This window comes from Cibotium barometz, chromosome 11 (genome assembly GCF_041138505.1).
Source record: "Cibotium barometz isolate CiBa-2024 chromosome 11, ASM4113850v1, whole genome shotgun sequence".
Taxonomy (NCBI): Eukaryota; Viridiplantae; Streptophyta; class Polypodiopsida; order Cyatheales; family Cibotiaceae; genus Cibotium; species Cibotium barometz.
Window position 1 is genome coordinate 29,810,285 of NC_141056.1, and position 18,162 is coordinate 29,828,446.

General features: G+C 44.6%; 1 protein-coding gene across 1 annotated transcript in view; it reads left to right on the top strand.

Annotated features, from left to right (window-relative positions):
* Positions 1-18,162, top strand: part of LOC147634028 (glutathione S-transferase 2-like) — a 137,303-nt gene that overhangs the window by 45,222 nt on the left and 73,919 nt on the right. Inside the window, exon 5 of the mRNA XM_086805122.1 lies at positions 8,922-8,993. Coding sequence (XP_086661248.1) covers positions 8,922-8,993 — 72 coding nt within the window. The remainder of the gene's footprint in view (positions 1-8,921; positions 8,994-18,162) is intronic.

The window sequence follows — 18,162 nt, forward strand, 5'->3', positions numbered from 1 at the left end:
CCATCCAGCAGGGTTATCTTGGGCCATCATAGTTGGACCACCGAGTGGCCGCAACAATGGATCTCCAAAGAATCTCCAAGAAGCGCACCAATAGATATATGGGAGGTGCTCGCGCCAACAGGCACCGCACTGTCACGCCGATTGGTATCTTCCAAAGATAGTAGATACTCACCGGCATCCTTGGATATGGTGTGACTCTCCAGAGTGTTCAAAGATAGACCAATCGAACCGTTGGGGCATCCTATTCTACATACACGTTTTTCAGCTCAGCCTGCTTGAAGTCTACATGGTCATTGTCATCTCATCTTGTTCATTGAGTCCTGTAGTCACTGTGTCATTCCGTCGTATGTGTTTTCCATTTCACTGTGACCATTGTTGGGTGTGCACGGTGCAGTGAGGGGCATGTAACAGCTTCTTGGAAGTAATACAAGTGATGTTGACAATATTCTTGTGCATTGTTCTATGCTTAGATTCAAGTCCATTTTAAGTGTTACATTGTGTCGTGAGTGTCGAGAACTCGAACACACCGTAGAGAGAAGAACCACCACTTTAGTGTGCTGGCCAACCAACCTTTCTACCAGAATTGTGGGAAATGGAAATGGAAATGCAAACGGAAATGAAAATGGGTTTTCTAGGAGAGGGAAACAAAAATGCCGCATTAGCAAGGGGGGGGGTGGGGGGGGGGGGGGGTTATATAACAATAATTTAAAACATGCCATAAAATCAACCTTGCATTTCAAAATCCACATACAAAACAAAAAGATACAAGAGTGGAGACTCTACACTCTTGTAGGTTCTCTACTCTAGACTCTTGAGTCTATACACAAAACAAAAAGATACAAGAGTGTAGACTTTACACACAACAAAAAGATACAAGAGTGTAGACTCTTCACTTTTAAATCTAAGACCTAGATTCTACAACTTGACCCTCAAGAACAAACATTTCTTGTTCTTCAAAGTCTTTTGACTCATCATGATTGGTTGGAACATCTTCTTGGGCCTTATTAGGCTCTTTGTCAACATCCTCTGGCGCCTTCACCTCCTGAAGTGTACCGGCACCTTCATCGGACTTATGAAAGCTGATGTATAAATCCCGGGTATACTCTTGCTGTCACATGCACTGTGCACTGTAGTGCATGGTGACTGGCTCATCATTAGTGCATCATTGTACAGTAGTAGGACCCGGACCCTTTAGGATATGAAAATGTCGTATGCCGTGGCCCCATTGTAATCCTCGGTCGAGGATATGTCAGGCACGAGCTACGTAGGTCATTCCTCAACCTTAGAGTGTCAGTCAGTTAGTTAAAGTCCCTTAACCCACTTGGAGAGAATCATTCATGCATGCAGAGTCAGTAGAAGCCTTAGGGTTTGCGTCAGAGCACAGTCTCCATTTGCATAGCATTAATCCCCATGTCCATGTAAACCATTGCAAAAGCCTTAGAACTTTATTCAGCATTTTTACCATATTTATTAGCATTATTTTCATATTATGCAGCATTTATCACATTATACAAGTCGTGTAGCATTATTTGTGCAGTCGGCCAGCTTTGTAGCCAACCGACCAGCCACATGCTCATATAAATAGCATCGATTGCATCTCATTCCACCATCTCAGCATTCAAGCATAAGCGATTCAGTATTCAGCCTCTTGGATCTTCATCGCTTGGAGCATATAAGCATACATTATCATCATCATCAAACACATCATCAACAATCAGCTCAAGGCAGAAGCGCTTCAGCCCTTGCGTTTCTCAGCCTACAGTAGATTTCAGCATTCACATTCATCATCATCCTCCCGGGTGAATTTAAACGCAGCATGTTCATTCATTCATCTTGCATATTCACAGCCTAGAACAGTCCCAAAAAAGCCCATCTCTCAGCCAGAGTTTGCAGCCTCCCTGCAGCCCCTTCGAAGAGTGCATTGGCCTTGAGATTGGTCATCATTGGTGCTTCTACAGCCTCCCTGCAGCCCCTTCGAAGAGTGCATTGGCCTTGAGATTGGTCATCATTGGTGCTTCTACAGCCGTGTACAGTTCAGTCCGACCCTTGGTCTACCAAAGGTCTTGTGTTTGGCTTATCTATAGTCCCAAGTCAGTCATTCTCTACAAAGTAATAAAGCAAATACTCCTAGCAATAGGAGGGGGCCCTTCAGTGGGTAATTTGGGATCCTATAAGGTGTACGGATCTCCATCTCTCTCTCTCATCTCTTAAAGTGTGAAGTGATAAAGTGGATTGCTAAAGACTTGTGAAACTCAGGATAAAGAAGGCGGTGTGACTTGTGAGACTGTGTGAGAGGATTCTACATCTACGCATAATTCCGCTGCGTGTTACACTTCAACATATCCTCCTTGGATATCCCCGACTGTTGCATTGACGTGATAACTCTGTTAGAGTATGTCAGTACTGGAGACCCATTCTAGGAGAGTCTGTAAAACTCATCCTCAAGGTTGGTCATGTATTGGGGAGGAAGAAACCTTCTTTTGACGTTAGACATGAAGGAGTCCTATACACAGTGAGGAGCCGTTGTGGTTGGGTCTACATGTAGACTGGACCAATGTTGCCACTAGGTAACTGCTTCGCCTGAGAGGTGAGGTGTTGCAAGGTGGACTTTGTCTCGAGGATCTGAAAGCATAGCCAAAAGAAAATACACCACAAATTGATGAATAAACTGCATAACTATGGCATTATCACACTTACCATCATACTTATTCAAATTTGGTTGAGCTTATATGACGGTGGTGGTGGAGGAACTTGGGCCTTGTTGTGCCATTAAAGGAAGAATTGACAACATATTTTTGTGCATAGTTACTATCAAATGCTAGTGCTGGAGTTGCATATCGTCTCGTTCAAGACTTTGTTAGTGTTCTTGGGTTGCTTGGTCTGCCTATCGTTGGTCTTCATCAGTCCTGCATTTGGCGTCCTCGGTCCTTCATTCATCATCATGTCGGGCTTCTTTGGCCCTTCGTTCTTTAGCTTGTTTGGCTTCTTCTTATAGTCTTTGTTGCTCCATGATGAGGAACAATCTTTCAAGCTCTGAAAGTTCTTTACTTTTCTGACTCCTTTCTTGGCTATTTCAGCTTCCTCTTTGGCTTGTTTTCCTTGTTCCTTGGATGTTTCTGCTTCTTCTTCTTTAGCCTCATTTTGGAGCTTGAGCAATCTGTTTTGCTCCAAAATTGCTTGGATGAAGTTGTCACTGAAGTGCGAAAGCATTTCTTTGGTGGTATCTTCTTCATTGATCTCTTCTTCCATGTCTTCTTTGTAGCTTTCTGAAGAAGTCTCTCTTGACATTGTGGAGGCTTGGGTGGTTTTTCTTGAGATTAGTTCTTCCATCCATGGGATGCTCTCACTTTGGGTAGCTAAGTTGGGTCACAACCTGTAGCTCTGATACCAATGTAACATTGAATAGGTAGACCTTTGTAACACTATAACATGCAGCGGAATTATGCGTAATGCAGTGTCACGTGCACCTTGCACTGGGGTACAAGAGGACACACTGGCATGATCATCAGTGCAGCATTTGTACAGAAGTAGAACCTTTTTAGGATTATTTGTCGTACGCCGTGACCCAATTGTGAGCCCATAGTCTAGGGACAGTCAGGCACGAGCTACGTAGGTCAGTCTGTGAGCTTTAGAGGTTAGTCAATTGTCAGTCCTCTTAACCCACTTGGAGAAAGCATCATTCAAGAGCATGTGTGTGTCAACCTTAGCATTAGATGCATGTAAAGCATTGTAAGTGCTTTCACATAGAAGGGGGGCCAGCCCCAGCTTGGTGGGCTAGCCTTGCAAAGGCTTCCAAGGCCTTTTTCCATGTAGTCGGCTGCTTGCAGTCGGCCAGCAGCCGATAGGTGTGCTACAGCCTGACCAGTATCGGCTGCTACAGCCTGACCAGCATATGTTGGGGCAGCCGATTGTGTATATGGACATTTCTTGCAGCCGACTGGGCATGGATGCCAGTCGTGGGCTCTACAGCAGCAGCCAACATGCAGGTATAGTACCCGACCAGGCATGTTCAACAGCTGACTATGATTATTGCAGTCATGGGAAAGTTGCTACAGGCCGACAGCCTTTACTGGCGGCCGACCAACAATAGGGGGTATATTTAAGCAAGTGCCTCAGTCCCATACAAGAGATTCAGGTATTCAGTAGTGAACAACAGTTCAACAGTCCTGCTCATCTCCAGGCAACAAGGAAGATACTCCTCTATCTCAGCCAGCATAGGTGCAGTCCTACAGTCATTTGGATTTGCATTAATGGTCAAGGAGAGTCTTCAGTAGAGCCTCGGGATAGCTGGATACTCCGCCGACATTTGAGCCTCCTCGTCCTTGGGTAGGGCATTCATATTATTTGTACTCAGCACTGTACAACATTTCTCCAAAGAATCCCTACTCTCTAAAGTTGATGCTACAGATTCTCACCAGATAAAGGTATAAAGAAGGCCGTATTGTGTGTTATCACAATCAACCTTAGTGCATGTAACATGCAGGATCCTATCACACAAAGTCTAACACTGCCTTCTTTATCCTGAGTTTTGCGAGTCTTTAGCAATCCACTTCATCACTTCAAACATTAAGAGATGAGAAAGAGAGAGAGAGAGAGAGAGAGAGAGAGATCTATACACCTTATTGGGTCCCAAATTACCCACTGAAGGGATTGCTAGGAGTAATTGCTTTATCTTTGAAGAGAATGACTTTATGACTGACTTGGGACTGTAGATAAGCCAAACGCAAGACCTTTGAAAGACCAAGAGTCGGGCTGAACTGTACACGGGCTGTAGAAGCACCAATGATGACCGATCTCAATGCCTATGCACTCTTCCCATGGAATGTAGGAAGGCTGCAAATTTGAGGCTGAGAGAAGGGGCTGATTGGGACTGTTCTAGGCGTATTTGCTTTATCTTTGAAGAGAATGACTTTATGACTGACTTGGGACTGTAGATAAGCCAAACGCAAGACCTTTGAAAGACCAAGAGTCGGGCTGAACTGTACATGGCTGTAGAAGCACCAATGATGACCGATCTCAATGCCTATGCACTCTTCCCATGGAATGTAGGAAGGCTGCAAATTTGAGGCTGAGAGAAGGGGCTGATTGGGACTGTTCTAGGCTGTGTTTATGTGCTGTAAATGAATGAATGAATGCATTTTACCTTCACCGATAGGGATGTAGCAAAACGATGAGGTGTATGAGTGCCGAAAACTGTATGTATGCTGAAAATGCAAGGTACTGAAGTGCTTCTTCTGGCTGAATGCTGATGATGCTGTGTTTTGATGATGTATGGTTGAATGCTCAAGCGTTGATGCTCCTTGTGTTGAAGGACTGAAACGCTCGACTCCAATGATGATGAGATGAAATGAATGATTGCAAGGCTATGCTATTTATATGCTCTCATGTGCTAGTCGGCTGGCTGAAAGTTGGCCGACTGCTATACGACTTGCATAAATGGATAATGTTGGAATAATATGGTAAAAATGCCATATAAATGCTAATAAAATATGGTAAAAATAGTAGATGATATTCCAAGGCTTCTGAAGTAGTCTATGTGCAAATGAGATGAATTATATGCAATATGCAACCACGATCTGATGCAAACCCTAAGGCTTCTATTGACTCTATATGCATGAATGATTCTCTCCAAGTGGGTTAAGGGACTTGACTAATTGACTAACACTCTAAGGTTGAGGAATGACCTACGTAGCTCGTGCCTGGCATATCTTGGATTGAGGATTACAATGGGGTCATGGCGTACGACAAATATCAAATCCTAAAGGACTCTACTGCTGCACCGTGTTGCACTAATGATGAGCCATCTTGTCACCATGCACTACAGTGCAGAGTGCATGTGACAAACACGCAACAAAGCCTTCTTTAAACTCGTGAGTTTATGAAATCCATTTTACTTAAGAGAGAAGAGTTGAGAATCGACACTAAATTGGGTAATTACCCATTGAAGGCCCCCCCTTGCAAGCAAGGGTATTTGCTTGTATTACTTTGGAAAACTTTGTACAATGATGTGAATGAAGACTCTGGACTGCCAAATGCAAGGGTGAGGAAGACCGAACATAGGTTGAACTATATGCTGACCTAATAGCGGTGCGCTTCTACTATTGCTGGCCGACTGCTGTTAGGTGATGCTTATGCTGGCCAACTGCCATTTAGATGATTCTTATGCTGGCCCATTGGAATTTAGGGCTTGCCCATGATATTTGGCTCCCTACCCAAGGCATAAGACATGCCTTGGCTGTCCCATGGGCTGGTTCATTTTACATGCTTTAATATGCTTTGTGTAATGCAACGAATGGACTAACTTAACCATGCTTAGCCTCAGATGATCTATATGCTTATGCTGGTCGACTGCTATTTAGATGATGCTTATGCTGGCCCACTGGGATTTAGGGCTTGTCCATGATGTTTGGCCCCCTTACCCAAGGCATAAGACATGCCTTGGCTGTCCCATGGGCTGGCCCATTTTACGTGCTTTAATATGCTGTGTGTAATGCAACTAATGCACTAACTTAACCATGTCTAGCCTCGATGACTTATATACTTGTTCTCCAAGTCGGTTAAGGGACTGACCCTCACAACTAAGGTTGAGAGACTAACCTACGTAGCTCGTGCTTGGCATGTCTTGGACTGGGGGCTCACAATGGGGCCATGGCATACGACAAATATTCCTAAAAGGATATTAATGATGTATGATGTTGCCAATGAGGTGAGAGCTTAAGTGGTGAAGGTGTTTGCCTAGGACCAAGAGGTCTTGGGTTCAAACCCCCCTTGGTGCTTCCTCAGCGGCATCGCCCACGGGTGGATAAATAAGCGCCTACGGGTGGCTGTCTACGGACGATGAAATTTGGTAACTATGGGAGGATCTTGGACCAAAGGCCAGTTGAAAAAAAAATTTGATGTATGATGTTACATTAAATGCTGAGCCAGTGTGTCACATAGGACCACAGTGCAGGGTGCATGTGACATGTTCATTGTATTATACAATTTTACCCGAATGTGCCCTAAAGATAAGCCACCATTAGGTTCGTCAGAAACTAACAGATACAAATCCTAAAGACCTGCCCCCTCGGATAGAGTACGTGGTCCGTAAAAAATGGAGCCAACTAAAGGACCGGGCCCTAAAGATATGCCTTTTGCAAAAACGGAGCCATGCCCTCCTTTCCTGGATAGCTTACAAGTTGGTCCTTCACAATTTGACGTTGTTTAGGAGAAGTGTTTAACCTCTGAATTGTGAGTTACCTTGCCATTTGCATGTTGTCTTCCCTTGTGTTGACACTTAGGGTCCAAGACATATGCAGCACCGTTGCAGCGACTTCAATCCCTCAGACACTTGTGAGATATGGAACTTGATATTTCATGCATGCTTATGTAGGCCCATCTAACCCAGTCAGCCAGCCCTCCTGTAGGCTCTTGGCCTGTAGAAGAGGTCCACGACCAGTGCAAATCACCAGCCAACTACACGTGTGCTCCACCCAACTACTATGTGTGCTCCGCCCGACCTGTTTGCTATTTTGATACTGCCTCTATTGCCTGACGCTGTTCCATGGGGCCATAACACATCATGGTGGGCTCTTGTGTGCAGAGAGCAGGTCTGAATTGGCAGCAAACAGATCAACAGGTGGGCTGGGCAGTGTGCGGCCGAGGTAGACAGGTGTGGGCGCCCATATGGAGGTCAGGCAGCCCTTTTACAGGTTGAAAGCAGGCTAACCTGCTGGCCAGCAGTGAGGGGCCCTATTTAGGGGCTCTCCACTCCTCCCGTTCTCCATCTTCAGGCATGTTGCCTTAATCCCCTCTCCAGAATTTTTGAGCATCCTTCAACAATGGGGAAACAGCAGTGCAGCCCTAAAACGTCAGAAACAGTGAGCATGCAGTAGAGATAGAGGTTCACTTTGACTTGTGTTGTTCCCGAGTTACTTTGTAGGTGATTTTTTTTTTCGACTGGCCTTTGGCCCAAGATCCTCCCGTAGTTACCGATTTTTCACCACCCGTAGGTGCTTAATTACCCCCCCGCGCAGGCCATGCCATTGAGGAAGCACCAAGCGGGGTTTTGAACCCAAGACCTCTTGGTCCAAGGCAAACACTTTCACCACTTGAGCTATCACCTCATTGGCTTCTTTGTAGGTGATTTTTATTAGTTCTTCTTTTAGTTTTCAGCCTACAGCCATTTGGCATGCTTGTACACTGAGCAGTTTGGGCTCAAATGTTAGCGAATGTAGTATTTTAGGAATCTTCGAGTGCTTCAGAGTTAATTTAAGTCTACTGCTGGGCTATTTTCTTAGTTACTCTTAGTTTGTGTACCATAGCATAATTTCCCCTGTTACTGTTTTGCACTTGGATGGATAGGCCTCACATGCACCCCTGTCACTGCAGAACTTATTCACAAACTTCCCTGCGGAAGCTGCTGAGAGGCCTTCAGGCAAGTAATGCAAGGCAGTTTAGCATATTTTGAGTCTGGACCATTAGTTTTAGGAGATCCTACATGGTCCTTTAGGCCCCAGTGCAGGTCTTCCCCACTTTCCCTGCCATGTAGTCTCCCTCTAAGAGTGGCCACTCATGGAAGGAGCTCCTCTTTCATCTCAGGAGTCGGTACTCTCCTCAATAAAGGGTAATCAACCTTGTCTGATGAAATTTTCTTTTTTACTCATAGAAGGAAAAGAAAGCCTTGCGCTTGTGCTAGTTTTTTAGCAAAATGTCAATTTACAAGACCAAATGTGCAGTGCTGCACTGTGTTGTGGGTGTGCACGTGTGCATTATTCCTATTTGATGTTTAAAGTGTTCATTTGAATGTTTAGTGTGAAGTTTATGTCAAATAACAAAAGAGGCTTGTATTTAGCAAGTGTTAAATTCTATATAGAAGATAATAAAAAACCTTTCCTTCATCTTGTGTATACTTGAAGTGGATTGGCTGTTTCTTGTTGCAGTATCTCGAAGAGAAGTATCCAGAGCCATCCTTATTTCCAGCTGACATAAAAAAGAAAGCACTAGTTCGCCAGGTGTGATCATGCTCAGGAAATAGGAAAATGCAATGTTTTCTTTCTTTGAAAGTTGAAACACAGCTCTTTACTGATGCAGCGATTCTGTGATGCAAAGTAAAGAGAAAATGGATCTATTTAGCACTGTTTTCAGTCACTGAATTGCTTGGAAGCTGTAGCTACTCATTTTAGACATGTCTATGAAGTTATTGAAACTATGAATCAAGTATTTGGCAAGGCCTTGTTCTCCTCTGCCAACCTTCTGATTGAAATTCTAGTATTTTATGCATTCATCACCTTTTGTTATGTATGATAGCTCAAAGAGATGCCCTTAATAGCCAGTGAGGTGATAGCTCCAAGTGGTAAAGGTGGTTGTCTAGGACCAAGAGGTCCTAGGTTCAAAACCCCACAAGGTGCTTCCTTGATAGCATCGCCTTCTATGGGCGGATAAAAAAAGCGCCTACAGGCGGTGTAAAATGATAACCATGGGAGGATCTTGGCCCTAAGGCTAGTTGGAAAAACAAAAAGAGATGTCCTTAAACTCATCATTAAAGGAGAAGAAAGCCAATTTAGTTGTGAGTCTCTTGGTGCATGCTTCTTCTATTACAGGGCTTCATAATCTCTTCCCCCCTCCACCCCCCCGTGCGACCGAAAAGAGACTTCTATTAAGTATGAAAAAAATATACAATTTGGAGATTCCAAACCAAACAAGGGGGACTGAAAAAGAGGCCATGATCGCACTGTCTCATAAACTGGCCACACTTTCTCGCTGCAGCCTTTGAAGATCCTTGGATTCTAGCCCAAGTGGCCATGAGGGTGTGGATGATATGACTCCAAATACTGCAAATGCACTACATATCATAAACCAAAGTGCCCTCAATGGCCTCAGTGCATCTAGCCTTCCAAATGTGCCAAAATAATCTCCCATGCACTGTCCAACCTCTGTGGAGGTGAGACATATTCTTACTATGGCAGGTCGTGAAGATGGCACCACGTGTGCCAAGATGCAATGCTAGCAATAATCTTCCATGCACTGTCCAACCTCTATGGAGGTGAGACATATCCTGACTCCGACAGGTAGTAAAGATGGCACCATGGAGCAATGATTATAATGACTAGATCCTTGTCATTCCCTGCATTCCTAGGCTGTGGGCCTGACTGGGTCAACCAAATGATAGCACCAAAAGAAATGTAAGCATCCCTCCTCATCCTGCCAAGGAGATGTGCTATTGCAGTTCAAATCCTCTGTGCTTCCTTGCATGCCCATGATCAATGGTAGACTGTCTTTGAAGCTCGTGCACATCTCGGCCTGCATGGCTCATAGTGACTGATCTCCAGTGGATGGTGGCGAGATCACAAGTAGAGAAAGCCAAATAAAGGAGGAAATCTGTGTCCTCTTGTAAGAGTGCCACAGCCTCCGCCAAAAAGTCCTCTGAACATCAAGGGTGGATACCATGAGCATCCCAATGAGGTCCAAGAGTAGGGACTCTTTGAATGTGTCCCAAGACAAGATGCCTGGCATTCCTCACAATATAACTAAAGAAAGGTATGCTTTTCATTGGGTTGGTAGCATCCCTCCACTCATACTCACCAGAGTCCCAACGCTAATAGCTGACAGGGCATCTGTCGTACAACCAAAGGCTCCAAGCATGTCACGCATAGTTGTTTCCGTACGGCGCACAACACCATATCGTACGTAATACCGTACAGTACGGACTCGTACAAATTTTGCTAGAATTTTTTTTTTCTGAAAATTTTTCTTTTCAAAAAATCCCCCCCCCCCCAAAAAAAAATTTGTTGGGGGGGAAATGGTCTTGTTTTTGCTTGTCTATGGCTGTTTGAGCTTCCTCTGTACTATGATGTTCCCCTCCTTTTTAAAATACTCTATATCTCGAATTGGAAATATCTAAGTTTAAAAGTATTTTTTTAAAACACCGTATTTTATCGTATGATAAGAATTTTTTTAATATCATACTGTATTTTCCCGTACGGTATCGTACCTAACAACTATGCATCTGTGATCATCCCTAGGAGTTATCAATATCAAAGTGCTTCCTTGCTTTCTTCCAAGACGCACCATTGGGCCCTCGACGATATCTTGCATGTCACACCTCTCCAAATACCATCCATCCTATAAAGAGAAAAAGATTGGTGCATCATCCTCCCCCAACGTAGGGAGGCCCATAACTTGTAAAGGTACACTAAGACTTCCAACCATGAGTAATGAAACCCTTCCAAGAAGGTCCTTGTGATCTAGTAGTTGGGTATTGCATCATCAATGTGCACTCCTTTGACTAGTGCCTTTCAGATGCTGTGTCATTAAGTTGTCCTTTATTTAATGCTAGTTGTGAGGCTTCATGTAGATCGTGATGCTTTATGGCTGCCCTATATAAAGGTCCCTGCCCCCTCTTGTTGTATCCATCCATTGAACCTCCTCATGCAATCCTAAGCTTGTAGAAGGGATCTAACCAAAAGGGAAGATGCGAGGCGATGCTTACCTCAAAAAAGATAGAGCATTGGTTGTATATCCAGTCACATCTCCTAACCAGAGTACACCTCGTAACCTCCTCCGTGAGAAAGTCCTTCCATGGCTCAAGGCCAAGCAGAAATCCTCTGACAATCATCTTACAAAGCAATGCCTTTTTTTTCCCCTAGGAAAGTATTAGTTACCGAACACAGCAGCCATATGGGCTAAGTACAAACTTAGCTGCATAGAGGGGAGCGAGAAAAGGGAGAGGGGGCTCTTCTCCCTTGGCTGGCCGCTCTGGGAGGAGAAGGCTACCTCATACAATGGGGGGGTAATCCAGTGTTTCTCTCTCCTCTTCTCTACCATTCTCTCTTTGTTTTCCAACAATATCAAGGACTGACGGAGATGCTCCTCTGATGCAATTGGACTGGACTGCTGAAGTGCTGGCTTGAGTGATCCCAAGCGTGCGATAGGCTGACTGAAAATCTGTCCTCAAATGCAGGGCTAAAGCCATGAGCCCGCTTCTCCGTGAAAATCCATCTCGTACTCTGGGGCCAGGGACCTCCCAAAACCGGGGTGTAGGCGAAGATCCTGGCTAGGAGGAAGTCCTTCCAAGGCTCGCTACTTGGAAGTCTGAATTGTAGCTAAGTTAAATGCTCATGAACAAGATGAAGAAATGAGAGATTGAATTCCATCGATTGCCTTCAATGTTGGGAAAATCCCCTCAAAGCCCATAGACATTACAATCCCTTCATGTGGGATAACTCACACACACATCGTGATTTCACATGTTCATACCACGGGCAACCTACCCCTCTATAGGTGCCACGGGTGTTAAGAGTTCACCATCTCGGTGAACAAACATGAAAACTAGTACGTAACTCCCATACATGTGTATAACCATGAACTACCACAATCTAAGAAACAGAAAATAACCATCATCAACCATGTGAGCAAGAGAAGGTGGAGTCATGCTTGAGTAATCGTGTTACAAAGCCATCTTCTCCTTACTACACCAAGGGCGGGTCTAACGCTCCATCCTCTTGGCTTTTAAGCTAATGCACCATGCCCCACATGGCTCCTACTTCTCATTCACAAATGTTTTGACTTTGGAATGAATTCCATCCATACAGCCAGCAAAACTTCACACACATGAACATAGTTACATAATTGCAACCATGTGAACACACCTGAGATACAAATTGTGAACCAAAACTCTTTCCAAATAGGATTGTTGATGTGCCCTGTATCCATCTTCACTTGGTTGTATAGGAATAGTAGAGTAACATAGCTTGGAGTTGAATATTTGGCTTGTCTGACCTTGAGATCATCACCTAATCAGCAATGCAACAAATTCAATTGCACCAGGAGTTGCTGTAGTGTACTTTTATCCCCCTGCTCGAAAGCAATCGAATCACAGATCCCCCTTTGGCATGCAATCTGAGTGTCACAAAGAAGCTTAGCTGAACAATAGTCATACGTGCCTCACCTACCATTGTATGTGGATATTATGGAGTTCTTACAACTGGGGGGAAGTCCTACTCCAGGACTTCAACGCCAGTACAGGGAGTTAGCAGGTCTGACTACTCAGTCTGGATCACCCTATTAGACTACAAGAACCGGACATCACTGACATGGGGCTGCAGAGATCATCACAGGACCGTGAAGAGGTCACCCTCTTGGTCCGCTAACACCATCACCCCCATCCTCAAAGCTGGAGATCCACTTGATCCTAATAATTACAAGATGATCATGATTGGCCACACATTGGCCAAACTCTATGGATCTGTGCTAAAGGCGGAGCTCAGTTCATTTGCAAAGAGACAAGGATGCAAAGCCTCAAGATAGGCATGCTTTTGGAGGAGGTACTCTACCCTTGACCACATCTTCACCCTCCGTGCCATCATCAAGGAGGGTAGAGCACGACATCAAAGGATTTACTACTGCTTTGCGGATTTTTGCAAAGCTTTTGATACTATAACCCGAGCCCGTCTCCTACACTGACTATAGGAGATAGGAGTCTTGTTTGACATGGTTTGGAGCATCATTGCTCTCTATGAGTCCGTCATCAGATGAATAAGAGCGCGAGGAGGTACATCGCAGGAGATTTCTAGCACTATTGGAGTGAAACAGGGCTGTGCTCTATCACCCACTCTTTTGGCCTCTACATTGGCCAGATCTCGAGCTTCATTGACAGATTAGGCGGGGCTGGTCCCACATTGGGAGGCATGTTTTTTTTTTCGGAAAAGAGACTTATATTAAGTTTGAAAAAATTTACAAAAAGGGAGATTTCAGACCAAGCAAGGGGGAAATCTCAATCAATCGGGTGCCTTGTGTTACTAGCAAGGCATCATATGAGATTGTGTGAAAAAAATGCCATGATCCTATTCTCTCATAAATTGGCCACGTTTCCTCTCTGCAGCCCTTGAAGGTCTTTGAATCCTGGCCCAAGTGGCCATGAGCGTGTGGATAATATCACAGCAGATCCTGCAAATGCTCTGGGTATCATAAACCAAAGTGCCCTCCATGGCCTCAAACTTCAGTGCATCTAGGCTTCTAGATGTGCCACGCTATGATGCTAGCAATAATCTCCCATGCAATGTCCAGCCTCTGTGCTGGGGGTACGTAGCCTGACTCTGGCATGTCCTAAAGAAGACACCGCCGACCCACTCCCTGGATAACTTGTATAATCATATCTCTTTCATTCCCTTCAAACCTGAGTTGCGGGCCTGACTATTTCAACCAAACAATAGCACCAAAGAAAATGTAGGCGTCTCTCCTCATCCTTCCAAAAAGGTGTGCTATTGCAGTCCAGATCCTCTGTACCTCCTTGCATTCCCATAAGCAATGGTAAACTGTCTCTGAAGCTCCTGCACATATGGGAGAGGTTGGGCTAGCGCCAATGACCGATTGCCACTGGTCCACCATGTAGAGAAAGCCAAATAAAAGAGGAAATCTTTGTTTCCCAGTATGAGTGTCACCTCCTCCGCCAAAAGCTCCCTGAATGTCAAGGGGGATCCCATAAATCTCTCAATGTGGTCTAGAAGTAGGGACTCTCTAGATTTGTTGCAAAACCAAGTGTTTGGCGTTCCGCACACAGTGTAGTTGAAGAAGGGAATGCTTTTCATGGGGTTAAAAGCATCCCTCCACTCCCACTCATCGGGCCCCAGTGCAAGTATCTGATAGAACACCCATTATATAACCAGAGCATAGTTGCATTCCGTACCCGTACTCATCCGATGAGTACCTTCAGTACTTTCCGTACCACTCCATACGTACCACACCTCGTACGGATAAGATCTTTGTACCTAATATGAGGTTCAATGTACAACACTTATTTGGCCCATTTTTTAATTATTTTAGTCAGTGGTCATTGCTCAGTATGGATGCTAGATGTTTCTTATTTTATATACATACACATACACACATGCACGTTCCTAAAAGGTGAATTTGGGCATGTTCCTGGATTCATCTAGGTGTATAATTCAGCCGTATTAGCGGACATGTAGATTTCACATTGTGAATTTTTCGTCCGAGTTGTGGCCAATTGATATTGTTTTTATTCTTTCTATGTTTAGCGGTGGATTTGCCCTATCCACTACTTATTTGTTGTACTAATTCTTTCTATTTGCTACTTTCCTTAGTGCTAGGCTTCATTATGGCTAAGTCTGCCCTGCATCTGTGGAGGTTTGACAGAAACTCAGTACAAAGGCCTTTGTGTGAATATACGCTCTTATGTGTGTGTGTTTGTGTGTGGAGTATAAGATGTCAGGCTCCTTCAGAGACTGTTCTTCATTTGCTTTGGCACTGCCCGTGTTCTAGGATCCTCCTCAGGAGAATTTCAGATTATCTTCGGCTCCGTTTCCCGAGTCACAGATTTGGGAAACATTTCTGGCTCTTTGGCAGATTTATGAGGTCTTTGTCTCAATACTCACTATTTCTCTCTTGGGTGAGATATTGGGCTCTTTGGACAATCTGGAGTGAGCATAATTTGGCATACCTGGGTCGGCAGATTCACAAGTCATATGAATCTTTCCGAGCCTCATTGCGGCAATCCTTATATGATGCCTGCCATGAGGGTGATATGGATGCTTCTTGCATAGAGCTTTTCTTTTTATGTTTCTGATCTTTGGGATACTCTCCGTTTCGGAGACCTCCCATCATGTAAATTTATGAGCATATAAATATACTGCACTGGATATTACAAAAAAAAAAAAAAGTTTGTGTGTGGAGTGTGTTTGTGAGAGCATATCTTGATACAGAGTTCTACACCAACTATTGGGCACTGATGACGTTAGTGGGGATGTTGTAGTATCTAGTCCATACTATGCATAATGGAGTTGATAGTTATTTAGTCTTGTGGGTTGACTACCATGAGAATATAACATGAGCGTTCCTAAAAGGTGAATTCGGGCATGTTCCTGGATTCGTCTATACATACATATGTGAACATACTTAAAGTACTTATCTTGATGCGTACTTTACGTACACGTACCATACCGAACCGTACCTAAAGTACTCAACCACTATGAACCGAGAGGCTCCAAGAGTCCATAATCATCCCTTGAGATGGATCAATATAAAGTGCTTTCTTGCCTTGCCCACCACTCTCACTGGCCGGACCACTAGACCCTCAATGATATCTTGCTCAACACTTCGCTCCAAGAGCCATCTATCCTGAATGGAGTAGAAGACCGGTACATCATCCTCAACCAAAGTGGGGAGGCACATGACATGAATATGTACCCTTGTTCCTATCCACGAAGTTCTCTGTGATCCAATGGTTAGGTATGGTTGCATTCACCTGCATAATCCTTTGACTAATGCCTCTCAAGTGCTGGGTGCGAAGCATTTTTTCATCCTCCATGAGACTCATGAGTCTTTTCCAATCCAACATTGAGGGGAGAAGAGTCACCCAGGCAGCCCACTGGATATACATGGCTGCTCCAAGAGGTCTACCAAATTCATCCAAGATCAAGTCATTCCACACAATGGGCTGCCTGTTGGCCTCCTCAACTGACTATGGAGGAATATGAACAGGAAACTCCTCGTGCAATCCCAGGCTTGTAGAAGAGATCTCACCAAGGGCGAAGAAGGAGGTCGGTGTTGCTGTGCATCCGAGAAGATAAAGCGTTGGCTGTAAATCCAATCACCTCCCCTAAGCGGAATGCACCTCGTAATCTATTGCATAAGAAAGTTCTTCCAAGGCTCAATGCCGGGAAGAAATCCTCTGACTACCATCTTGCAAAGTAGAGCCTTACACTGCACCTCCGGGTCAATGATGTTCAATCCTCCCTCTTGCTTAGGCATTGGTATCCGAAGCCACTCTTGCCCTGGTGTGTAAAGTGCCCATCTAATCTTGACCAAAGGAAGTTCCGAATAAGTCGATGATCCTGACCAATGCATCCCTTATGAAAAACCCAGCACGAGGTGACAAACCTCGCCAGCAACACTTGGTTAGCTACCAAGGCTCTAGAGGCCAAATCAAGCTTCCTACTACTACAATGCTGAAGTTTGCTTTTAATGCTCATGAGCACAGGGGTGAATTCTTGTCCAGGCGAGATGTCAATGCCAACCTGACAGCCAAGATATCTGGTAGTGCATCCTCTCTCAATCTAGGTAAATCCCACATCCAAACCCCAATCTGTCTGTGGAGAGTCACTAATCCAAAATCTTGCTGATTTGTGCCAATTAATGGAGGCGTGTGCTGCCAGACAAAACATCTGCAAAGCACTATGGAAAGCATAGAGGCAAGACTCCGAAGCCTCCAAAAACATAGCAGTATCATCTGCTAACTCAGAGTCCAGTAACTCCTTTGTGCGAAGAGGCAAGAGACCCCTGGGGTAGCTCTCAGAAACGCGTGCTCACGGTCTCCACTACTAAAAGGTAGAGTAGCGGAGCTAAGGGGCGTCCCTGCCTCACGGAACGGGAGATCTGAAAGCGCTCACCATGGCCTGAGCAGGCTAAAACTTCCTCCCTATACATACATGAGACCCCTCTGATCCATCCTGGAAGAAACCCATCCGTGCCATCGTGCCTTCCAAGAAGTACCAATCCACTCTGTCATAAGCTTTTTCAAAGTCTAGCAAAAGAACGGCAAGGGGTTGTTGGCTGGATTTAGCCCACTCGACAACTTCCAGAATGAAAAGATGTTATTAAAGATACACCTTCCTTGGAGGAAACCATTCTCTGTATCATGAATAACTCGTTGACGAACAGGTTGAAGCCTCATGCTAACTACCTCTGCTAAAATTTTGTAAGCAGAACCAAGCAAAGTAATGGGCCTCCATTGTCTAATATTGGTCTTATCCCCACCTTTCGGGACAAGGTGGATAAGACCCTCCATGATAAAAAGGGGCATCATACCACAACACATCTCCTGCAGAGAGCAGTAGTAATATCATCACCAATGTAGTCCCAAAACTGCAAGAAGAAGAAAGGAGAGAGGCCATCATCCTCTGGGCATTTACCTTTCGAGAGGGCGTGCAAAGCATGTCTCAGTTCATCCTTCGAAAAGGGAGCATCCAAAGAGGCACACATATCATCTGTGATCAGCCTGGGCATACTCTCCCAAACTAGTTGTTGGGCAGCATCTCTGTCCAAAGAGTGGGCCTCTGTAGAGAGCAAGGTTTGATAAAAATCTGAGGCAATACTCTTCACTTTATTTGGATTAGTATGAAATTCTCCTTGAGAATATTGCAAGCATCTCAAATTGTCCCTATT